This window comes from Syngnathus acus, chromosome 24 (genome assembly GCF_901709675.1).
Source record: "Syngnathus acus chromosome 24, fSynAcu1.2, whole genome shotgun sequence".
Classification (NCBI taxonomy): Eukaryota; Metazoa; Chordata; class Actinopteri; order Syngnathiformes; family Syngnathidae; genus Syngnathus; species Syngnathus acus.
Window position 1 is genome coordinate 4,059,523 of NC_051108.1, and position 11,067 is coordinate 4,070,589.

Genomic DNA, 11,067 nt, shown 5'->3' on the forward strand with positions numbered 1-11,067 from the left:
GGATCTGTAATTCATTTCTTCATAAGGTTCTTTTTATTTTCCTTATTATTTCAATGAGTGTTTCATTTCAGAACATATTTACAGGTACAAAAATAATATCTCTGTATTTACAATTTACTACAAATGACCAGTCTGGTATATTCACATCATTGTGTCCTCATACAGTATTGCAGGGGGGGGGGGGGACACATGGACATCTATCTCGCTGTGTGTTCTTGGCGTCAAGTTCTGTTTTCTGGATCGAACTGGACCAGAGCGGATACTGTCTTTTCCTTCTTGTGATCCCGGGGCCAGCACTGACGTCCTTTCTTCGGGCTGTGGTTCGATGACCCGGCAGCAGCTCTTTTGACACCACCAGTGGCGGGAATTCATTAGACTTTAGTTCCCAAATGTGATGTCATCATAAAGCTGCAAAAAAAGTCAAAATTTACAACCTTGACTCCAATGCTTGCTGTGCGAGCAGATTTGATGAAAACTGACCTCCTCCTCAGTCATGTCCATTTCTTCCATATCGCTTTCGTCTGATTCGCTGTCGGGCAAGGCCCTCAGCTCCTGTGCCGTCTTCTCATACAGTTGACGGCGTATGTCGTCATTTTGCCTCCCGTAGGTGAGGTGGTACGGAGTGAAACCGCCGTAATTCAGGCAATTAACATCGGCGCCGAGGTCAAGGAGGCGACGGACCAGTGCTGGGTTCTGGACATCCACAGCGAGATGGAGTGCTGTCCTCCCACTGCATTGTTCCTATCAAATCAAATCAAAGTTGACTAAGTTGCTCCAAACCAAATTGGTGGCTGTAAATTGAATTGAAATGACACCAACCTGTGCATTTATATCTGCGCCCAACCCAACGAGATTCTCCACTAATGAAATATAGCCGTGAATCGACGCGATGTGAAGACAGTTTTGTCCTAGGAGGCAAAAACAAAATCAGTTCACAACCCAGCCGGACACAAAAATCGATATTTCCCTTGATTCTGAACTTACCATTATAGTTCGGGAAGGAGATGATGGAACCGGTGTGGCGTTGGCTCGTCTGGGTGATGACACCGAAGCAGGCGAGGGAGCCTCTCTTGCAGGCTATGTGCAACGCCGTGTTGCCGCAATCATCAGCCAATCTCGGGTCACATCCCGCTTTTAGGAGCTTCTCCACCAACTGGGGTTGTTCTGTGATCACCGCTAGATGCAACGCCGTCTGCCGAGAACATTTCTTGTGTTATTACACTGACTTCAGCCACAAAAGTGTGATTTTAAAGATTTATTGACTGGTACCTGTCTTTGGTGGTTTTGTGCATTCAGGAAGGGGTGATTGTGGGACAATTTGATCATCTGTTGGGCTCGATCGGAGGCTTCGTGAATGATGGCCAAGTGGAGAAGTCTGTCAGAAAAAAAAAACTTGAGTTAACGGGATGCTCAGAGGAAGCTTCGGTGAAATTATAAGGAAGAACGTCTGTGCAATAGGAACGTTTCGCAAGAGTGGACTTTTGTCGGGTTGTTTCCACCACTTGTGGCTTGACACATCTGATGCTTTATCAGTTACTGGCACCGGGCCAGGGACTTTCCTGAGCCCGCAGAGCTCAATTTAAGCACCGCCCAGACTGCGCACTCAGCCAAAAGTAAACGCGGACACATTTTACTCTTATAATTCGTGCAAGTTTTCATGCATATTGTTCTATTAACTGGGAATGCAAAAAAAATAAAATAAATGCATGAGTGTATCGCTTTGTTTATGCAAGACTCGCGTTTGCAAACGAAATTATGAATAAAAAAATTAAAAAAAACACTTACGTGTCTCCGTCCTCGGTCACAATTCCTCTCCAAGGCTCATAGTCGTGAACGAGCTCTTCGCTCACGCCTAAGTTCTCCAAGTCGTTCACCAGCTCGTCCTCCTTTAACGATTCCAGGCCGCTGTCCAAGCGATCGTCTTGGCAGGGCAAGGCTTTCTCATGTTTATGATCGAGGTCGTTATAATCCGTACGATCGTTGTGAGATACTCCGTGGACGTCCATGATGGCTGTCACGAGACAAGTAACACGCGTACAGTCCAAAAGTCCGAAAGAAGTGTGGCTTGAAGAGAGCGAGCGCACTGGGTTTTTGTCAGCCTGGCTGGGTGGAGCCTCTGTGGGGATTTCCAATTGACTTATCTAAGGCAGGGAAATCACACAGGCAAGGCTGTGCTTTTGTGAGAAAAAAATTCCCCCCCTCCTCAAGGCTAAAGTCAAAATGAGAACTTGTAGTTTCCTATTAGACACCGACAGAATGTTCAATCGATTTAAGGGGATGTTTGATTGTGAATGGTGGTCATGAATGAGATGGAGACAATCTCTTTTTAGGCTCTTCAAGAATTCCCTTTAGCTTAGGTAAATTGGGGCTTTTTTCCACTCTGTATAATTTGCATTGAGTGACTTTGGGGTTGTTATTTGCCAATATTTTAAATGTTATAGTGTATTTTTTTTAAACTTTTTTTTCACAATTAAATGCACTCATGTGTTTGCCAGTTTGTGTGCTTTGGCATCAAGTTATATTTTACTTCCACTGATTTTTATGAAATATGAAAAGTACGTTTTTATTTTCCTCTATGGACATGAAGATCTGCATGAAATGTTTTCATTTTCTAGGTGTTTTGTTTCTGTCTTTCATCTTCAGCATTTTTTTTTTTAATAATGATCACAGTAGTATTATGGTTGCAGGATCTATTTGTGTAAAACGTGCAATAAAATAATATTAAATTAAAAAGTTATGTTTAATAGTTTGGTAGTGTACGAGGTGTGCAGAAAAAGCTTCTGTACTAGATAGATACAATGTGCTAATGTACTTAATAAATGAATTACTCCAAGCATGGATTGTTAAATTTGCTTTTTATTTAACCTTTTAATTTCAAATATACAATTCTAATTCATTAACAAAATAGCTTTTCAAAACTCCCCCCTGCGTCTGCATAAGGTCTGCAGAGGTGGGTGGAAAATTCTCGAGTTTGTACAGTGCAAGTCTTGTGAAACCAACACTGCCACAAGAGGATATCTGGGACTTGCCTTTATTTGTAAATGTTAACATGCACTGCAGCTTTTGAATTTTGTGTAGGCTAACTCACGCATTTTACACAATTTGCCCTGGGATTTTTCTTTGTATTGTTGCTTTGTTACAGAAACTTTCGAAAATGGAAATTTGATGGATCCCAGTACAGTTGCTCTACCTGTCTCTAGCCAACTGCTTTGTTCTTCTCGGGGATTTACCTATGCTAACATAGCAGCAGTATCCAAGCAGAGGGAGTTCTACCCAACAAACACACACCGTCCAAACACACCCAGTATATTTGAGTGTGAGTCACATCAGGGAAATGCCACTCAGAATCATGCTCCTCCTTTGGCATTCCAAGCAATCTTCAATCTTTGCCAAATGTTGTAACAAAGGAACTGAGAACATTCTGTCCCCTGTCACTGGAGCTCATTTAACCCCAATAAAACATTACAACCAGAACTGCTATTGACACAAAACGGGACTTCCACTCAGCCAATGCAAGCAAGTACTTTTGCTGTGTGTTTACACGTGGTTGCCATGGACACTGAGGCCGAGTTTCAACTGTAATACATTGTGCGTCAGCAAAAACCCACATGTCTGGGCATCACAACCGTCTTTACGCCTGATATCACCTCATGTACACATCATGAAACCTTTAACAACTAACCTTTGGCATATTTTCTCTCTCATGCATGAATGAGGGTTCATATTTCCTATTTGGTGGTGACACTACTCATTTTTGAGTGAGAAAACATTATTATTATTAAATTACTTTTATTATACTATTATCAATTTTCGCTCATATGTTAGCTTTTACAGGCTGGCCTCGCTCTCTCCCTCCATTCTCCAATTTCATTGTCATTGTTAGAATTTACGAGTGCTAGCCATTTTTTCCTGTGTTACTGTTATGTTTGTGCTACTGTCCTGGATGCTATCATCAGATGAGATTATCCTCATGGTTGTCCGCACAACTTTACTTGTTTGAGACACATTTAGGATTGTGAAAGATCAGACTTTCTGCTTGCACATTGGAGTCCTACACATATTAGACAGCAAAGTTTCCCTGACCTTCATGCAATGAAAATAGATCACAATAACAGACACAACACGGAAAGTGACGGTAGTGTGACAAACCACAATCAAATGACTAAATTCTTTTGCTCTATCAAAAGTGGTTGTTTATTATTTGTTTTGTCTGTTAGCATACGCACATCGACGTAAATGCTTGCATAAACGTGGTTTCCAATTGATGATGATTCCTTCACCTGTATTGCCGCAGTTAAATATTTTTTTGTTACAGTATAATTTTTTCTGTATGCAATATTTTCTTTTTTTTCCCTTCAAATTTTTGTTCAAATTACGTTAAATGCATAATCAAGATATGTTGTGCACACATTAGAATATTAATCAACTTAATCAATAAATCGAGGAGTGTTCTCGCAAACTTGACAGTATGTGAAACTACAAATCCCAGATCACACCTCGTTCCTGCTATTTCCGCATTACCAACATTTGATTGGACAGTCTGAGTAAAAACTCCTCTCATTGGTCAACGGGAGCCATGTTTGCGTTCCCAGCTGTCTTGGTGCGGTGTCGCTAACCGGTTAGCGAACTGAATTACAACATCGCTTCTCACTGGTGTTGGAACTAACAAGAAGATTTGCAATCCATTGTAAGTCGTAATGCCGGTTCACTCCCGGGAAAAGAAAGAAAGTAACCACGAGGAAATGGAGGTGGATTTTCCGGAGCAAGACGGTAGCAGCACTGACGAGGAGGACACCGTTAGCACGTCGGTGTCTGAAGATGGAGACAGCTCGGGTAGGAGAACAGGCCTAAAATGATCCTACTGTTAAATTCACTCAATACCATCCTCACTTAGTCATTAATGTAGCATTTAGCCCTTGAGTTCGAAATCTGTTTAAATCCTTATTATTAAAATATCCAAAATCATGTCCTTCGCATGTGACCAGAGATGGATGATGAAGACTGTGAGAGGAGAAGGATGGAGTGCCTGGACGAGATGACCACTCTGGAGAAACAGTTCACAGACTTGAAGGAGCAGTAAGTCTCCTCTCTCTCTCAATGTCAGGAATGACTTGAGGACACAATCAAAACCATATTATTACACATTTCTTTGCACTGTGCACACAACATTATTAACTCTACTTCAGTTTCAACTATATTTGTTACATGTCACGTCCAACAACCTTTATACATAACATACTTTTCTTTCAAATGTTCTCTAGATTGTATAAGGAACGTCTAAGCCAGGTGGATGTCAAGTTGCAGGAAGTGATGGCAGGATGCGCTCAGGAATATCTGGAACCTTTAGCCAACCTGCAAGAGAACATGCAGATCAGAACCAAAGTGGCAGGTATGACTTTGTTGACATGCACGGAAGCCTTGAGCAATCAATTTTTCCAAGGCAAAATGAGAAATAAGTATTTAAAAAAAAAACAATGTTGATGACACGTTACCTTTTGCTCATGCTCATTTATACCAATTACTCTATTGGGACAACAAATACTGCCAGTCGGAACTGAACATGAAAATTTTTGTAAATGCAGATGTAGTCTGGGTTGAACATTAGTATTTGATCGTATTAGATCAAATTGCCCATTTGAGCTTTAGTTAATGTGGTGCTTTTGTTTTTAAATCAGTACAGTTTGTGCACAAACGAACGGTACCATTTTGGGTTCATTTTGAGCAGATGGGGGGGCGTGGGTGAACTCTGGATGACTTATAAAATAATATTTTATAACTAAAAAAAACGTTGCAGCACAAACGAAACAGACTATTTTCCTTAAATTTTGCGTGGGGTGGGGGGGCCAGCTTCACGCAGGTTATTAACTACCATGAAAAGGAATTCTGAAACCATTTTATTTCTACTAACAGCATGTGTTCTACTTCTTTCTCAGAAGTACTGTATTTCTTTGCACGTTAATATATCTATCTGATTCATAACTTTTGATTTGGTGCAGGCATCTATAAAGAACTGTGCTTGGAATCGGTGAAGAACAAGTACGACTGTGAGATCCAGGCAGCCTGCCAGCATTGGGAGGTAAGAAAAAAAAGTTGACAGAAATGAGGCAATTTATGTCATTTTGTAATCCAGGACGAATGCCTTTTCCCTCGCAGTGTCTGTGGAAACAGATGAATACTTTGTATGTGTTAACACATGTTTCCCCAGAGTGAAAAGCTGCTGCTGTTTGACACAGTGCAGAGCGAGCTGGAGGAGAAGATAAGACGACTGGAGGAAGATAGACACAGTATTGACATCACCTCAGGTACAAAGGCGGCCATAAAAATGTGCATTGTATGAAAGTAACTAAGTATTAGGATTTGTAGTAGCCATGTCACCAGGATGAATGAAAGTGAAAGAGAAAAAGCAGCGGCCCTGTGATCGAACCCTGTGGTGCCCCAAAATACAGTGAAGCAGAATGGGAATCCGAATTACCATTATTTACATATATACGGTAGTTCTGTCTGCCACATATGATCGAAACCAATCCAGAGCACAATGATTTATGACCACAGGGTGCAAGTAAAACTTGAATTATTTTTTTTTGTAAGGAAATATTGTTCCTTCCCGCATAAGAATAATTTGTGACGTTTTTGTGGTTGGTCATGAGGGGGTCTGGTTCACAATCTCTGTTCTCAAAGATGTTGTGGAGGTTGAGGTCCCTTGACATTGCTCCACACCAAACTCCAACCTTTGCGGACTTTTGTTTTGTGAACGTGAAATGGCCTTCCCCTAAACTTTCCCCACAAAGTTGGAAGCCTTGGGACATTTCCAAAGCTCTGATTTTAAGTGGAACTGAAGAGTCCAACCACTGATAGTTTATTTCACTGGTTAAAGAGATATTTGTCTTCATAGTGCATCGTGGCCAAAAAGTCTCCGCTCTAATCCGTCCTCTTGGATTTTCCAGAGTTGTGGAATGATGGCCTGCATTCCCGGAAAAACAAGAAGAAAGACCCACTCTGCCCCATCAAGAAGAAGAAGCCTGTCGTTGTCTCTGATATCCTTTTCCATCATCTCACCACTCGACCTCCTTTTCTGCTCCGTAGCCTCGCATTTCTTTAACAGCTTTTTCCACGGCCTTATATCGTTTACATGCTGCAAGATCTGGATATTCTGGAGGACTGGACTGCAATCAGAAAAGTAATCATTTGAAAAGTGACTCGGGAGTGACTATCGAGATATGTGATGTGTCGTTTCTTCTCAGGCCATGGCGTCTCTCGGGCCGCATAGGGGGAAGGCCGAAGGTTCGTGCTGCACAAGACCATTCGCTACGCTGTGTTTTGCGAAGTCCTCACTTTATTCATGTTTCCCCCTCATCTCTCTCCTCATCCAAATTTGACTAGGCAAGACAGAACGACACCAGCATGTTGCACGATCCGAAGATGGCCGGCTTTTCTATGACAGCCAGTGGTACTGCAGGGGCCAGGCCATCTGTATCAACAGGAAAGATGAAGTTCCCACCAGGTATGTGTGCGCAAGGTTTGCCTCTTTGTGAATTTCGCAACACTTTGGCTTACGCAGTGTATGAATAGGGAGGGGCTGCTCGATGTTCTGACTGAGCCCATTTGAGACTTGCGAAGAATTACCACACGCCTTTTTAATTGGTCATCGATGTCGTTTTCTTTTCTCACACAGCGCTATCATCACCACCATCAACAATGACGAGGTGTGGTTCAAACGACTGGACGGCACCAAGTCCAAGCTGTACATCTCGCAGTTGCAGAAAGGCAAATACACCATCAAACACTCGTGAAAACAACAGAGAGCCTGTTCAGAGATTTCCACGTGGCGTCCGCTTATGCTGTTGCATACGTCCTTCAAATGCGTTCACAACTCACCTCGCCTCCCCTCTGTTTATGTTCCCTGAAAGAGGCCAATCCAATGATCTCTCTAAACGCGTTGCCAATGTCCAAAAAAGGGGAACGAGGCAAAGCACTGCTACAAACAAAGGCAGGTAAAGCGCCAGCAGTCTTGAACTGTGACGCATGGAGCTTTGTGAGATGAGACAAAGCCCTTGGCATTCACAACTACACAGCGAGCCTTGCTGTGGGCTGTCGCAACAACTCATAAAGGACCGGAAGAGGGTCCAAACGGGTCCGTTTGCGGTCCTGCTGCAGGCATGGGATGGCGATTCGAGCTTTTTGAAGATAAAATGCACGCTTTGAGCGCATGTTTGGCGTGTGGACAGGGATTGCGCAAGTGGGAAGCAGTTGTGAGGAACTTAGTCACGCAAGAGAATGTTTTGTTTCCGAGGAGCCGCTGTTGCAAATATCTCTTTTTGTTCTCTTTGCAGCACTGAATTACGGCACTGAGCATAGCAAGTGGTTAAAAAAAAAAAGGTTCAGGCAGTTTGTTGTACATAGAAGACTGTGTTTTGAGGTTACATCACTGTGATGCTCTGTTCGTAAGCCCAATGATTACCAGGGTTAAAAACTGGGCAGGCTACGTTTAATAAGCTGTGCCGTTTAATTTTAAATGCCTGTTTAAGAAAGACTGAATTTTCCTCCCAAATCCACCACGATGATTTTTTTAATCTTGTTTTGTACTGTTTCTTTATGCATACATGGTTCAAAAATATTTCTTTTCACGTAATGTTAATAGGTGTGTGTATAGAAGTCTCAATATTACAATCATTTATTTTTGAATTTTAACATTGTTTGAATTATGGATTATTTTGTACATCATTTTGTCTATGTTTTACATTGAAAGAAAATGTCTTGTAGTTCAATGCATGTACAGCTGATTAAATATTTTGTTGCTTTCATCGGATGAAGATTGAGTCTTTGGAAGCAACCTTCAGGGCTTACCTACACTAGCCCATCTACATATTAATGCAAATAATAATGACATGTTGCCAAAATACCAGAAAAAGTTTTATTTAGGATCATTCATTATGCTGATGAATGTCTCTGCATATCTCAGAAATCATTGTCAAATGTTTCATAACCAATAAGACTAGCTCACGTGTCTTAAAAGACCACTTGCATTATGTTGCAAAAGAATATTGAATACTGTAATTACTCATCGATGGCAATGTCCAGAGTACCTGTACCTGTGAGCAGTTGAACGTCAAATAAAGTACTAATAAAAGCGTGTTGGGTAATTATTTGAAATTTAAACATGATTTCCATTGATGCTTCTCTCAAGGTTTATAAAGTTCAAAGAAAAACGATGTATGTGGAGAACAATGTGGTGGTTATATTTATATTGCTGTGATTTCAGTGTATTCCAGTTGAATTCTAGATAGGTTTACAGGATATAGTAGCTAAATAGCGCCATCTGGTGGTTGGAAAATGCACCATAATAGCAAAAGGTATACGTTGTCTTGAGTTTGTTTAATGTCTCACAGAAATATAAACAAAATTGCCATGAATAAGGGTTCTACGTTTTGGTCATTGACGATTATGTTTAGAACCAGAACCATATTAGTATATGGCAAAATGACTGCATTTATATTGCCTCTTTTCTTTTTTTTAATAATAAAAACTGTCCATAGATAGTATGGCTTAAAAAAAACCAATTATGACATTTACCTTAAATACAGACATTTGATCTGTGACGTCACTTGGACACTCCATTAGGTACACCGCCATTTTCAAGTGTACCTAATAACAGGCCACTTTATTAGGGAAATATCATGGTCAAAGGTCACAGGTGTCAAGCTCTAGTCCTCGGGGCCGCGTTCCAATATGTTTTCTAAGTTACCCTCGTTAAACACACCTGCGTGAAAAGATTTTGGTCCTTTTCACGTTCTGCAGGAGCTAAAACTTTTCACGCAGGTGCATTTAACGAGGGAATCTTGGAAAACATGTTGGAATGCGGCCACGAGGACTAGAGCTTGACACCTGTGACCTTTGACCATGATATTTCCCTAATAAAGTGGCCTGTTATTAGGTACACTTGAAAATGGCGGTGTACCTAATGGAGTGTCTGTGTGATTCCCTCGTTAAGTGCACCTGCGTGAAAAGTTTTAGCTCCTGCAGAACGTGAAAGGAGCTAAAACTTTTCACGCAGGTGCATTTAACGAGGGAATCTTGGAAAACATGTTGGAATGCGGCCCCGAGGACTAGAGCTTGACACCTGTGACCTTTGACCATGATATTTCCCTAATAAAGTGGCCTGTTATTAGGTACACTTGAAAATGGCGGTGTACCTAATGGAGTGTCTGTGTGATTCCCTCGTTAAGTGCACCTGCGTGAAAAGTTTTAGCTCCTGCAGAACGTGAAAGGAGCTAAAACTTTTCACGCAGGTGCGCTTAACGAGGGTAACTTGGAAAACATATTGGAACGCGGCCCCTCGAGGACTGGAGGTCGACACCCCTGGTTTAAGTGAAAAGTGCCACACCCGCCCTCACCCCCACTTTCTGATTGGCTGATTGATCAGTGACGTCATGCGGTCACTCCATTAGGTACACCGCCATTTTCAGGTGTACCTAATCACAGGCCACTTCATTAGGGAAAAATCATGGTCAAAGCTTAACTGAAAGTGAAAAGTGCCACACCCGCCCTCACCCCCACTTTCTGATTGGCAGGTTGATCTGTGACGTCACTCGGACATTCCATTAGGTACACCGCCATTTTCGAGTGTACCTAATAACAGGCCAGTTTATTAGGGAAAAATCATGGCCAAAGCTTAACTGAAAGTGAAAAGTGCCACACCCGCCCTCACCCCCACCTCCTGATTGGCTGGTTGATCTGTGACGTCACAATCCATTAGGTACACCATCATTTTCAAGTGTACCTAATAACTTTATGGATTTTTTGTACGTGTTAAGAATGTGAATTTGACTACTTGCTCTTTATTTTGAGGGACACCAACACATATTACACAACGTAAAACATATATACATAATGTCATATAAAGCAGTTAACCAAATGTCAGATTTTTGTTTTCATGCCCATAAAAATAAAAACAAGGAATAAAACACCAGACAAGTTTTAACATAAATGTTTATTAAAACAATAATAATGGAAAATTTCAAACCAGCAATCTAATGTGAAATTGCAGTAGATCTATTGGATAACAATAAT

At 41.4% G+C, this 11,067-nt stretch overlaps 2 protein-coding genes and 1 long non-coding RNA gene across 3 annotated transcripts; 1 reads left to right on the top strand and 2 right to left on the bottom strand.

Moving 5' to 3' along the window:
* Positions 1-5: 5 nt before the first annotated feature.
* LOC119117985 (NF-kappa-B inhibitor alpha-like) lies at positions 6-2,086 on the bottom strand. The gene is made up of 6 exons (XM_037244659.1): positions 1,786-2,086; positions 1,270-1,375; positions 985-1,192; positions 820-908; positions 481-741; positions 6-408 (listed from the first exon to the last, which is right to left on the bottom strand). The coding sequence occupies exons 1-6, from the start codon at positions 2,004-2,006 to the stop codon at positions 379-381; spliced, it is 915 nt and encodes a 304-aa protein (XP_037100554.1). The 5' UTR covers positions 2,007-2,086; the 3' UTR covers positions 6-378.
* A 2,265-nt stretch (positions 2,087-4,351) lies between these two features.
* Positions 4,352-5,304, bottom strand: LOC119117991. The gene is made up of 2 exons (XR_005096635.1): positions 5,236-5,304; positions 4,352-5,192 (listed from the first exon to the last, which is right to left on the bottom strand). It is a non-coding gene; the product is annotated as an uncharacterized LOC119117991 (long non-coding RNA).
* LOC119117984 (breast cancer metastasis-suppressor 1-like protein-A) lies at positions 4,561-9,129 on the top strand. Its single transcript, XM_037244658.1, has 10 exons — positions 4,561-4,833; positions 4,986-5,076; positions 5,262-5,389; positions 5,997-6,076; positions 6,206-6,302; positions 6,945-7,034; positions 7,113-7,177; positions 7,242-7,281; positions 7,381-7,501; positions 7,673-9,129. Exons 1-10 carry the CDS (start codon positions 4,698-4,700, stop codon positions 7,788-7,790), a joined length of 966 nt encoding a protein of 321 aa, XP_037100553.1. The 5' UTR covers positions 4,561-4,697; the 3' UTR covers positions 7,791-9,129.
* The last annotated feature ends 1,938 nt before the right edge of the window (positions 9,130-11,067 follow it).

Bases quoted from the DNA above. Each gene is read 5' to 3' on its own strand.
- LOC119117985 (XM_037244659.1), bottom strand. From the start codon at position 2,006: ATGGACGTCCACGGAGTATCTCACAACGATCGTACGGATTATAACGAC. The intron at 1,376-1,785 runs GTAAGTGTTTTT...TTTTTCTGACAG, and splicing joins GTGACCGAGGACGGAGACAC to ACTTCTCCACTTGGCCATCA. The intron at 1,193-1,269 runs GTACCAGTCAAT...TGTTCTCGGCAG, and splicing joins CACAAAACCACCAAAGACAG to ACGGCGTTGCATCTAGCGGT.
- LOC119117984 (XM_037244658.1), top strand. From the start codon at position 4,698: ATGCCGGTTCACTCCCGGGAAAAGAAAGAAAGTAACCACGAGGAAATG. The intron at 5,390-5,996 runs GTATGACTTTGT...GATTTGGTGCAG, and splicing joins GATCAGAACCAAAGTGGCAG to GCATCTATAAAGAACTGTGC. The intron at 7,502-7,672 runs GTATGTGTGCGC...TTTCTCACACAG, and splicing joins AAAGATGAAGTTCCCACCAG to CGCTATCATCACCACCATCA.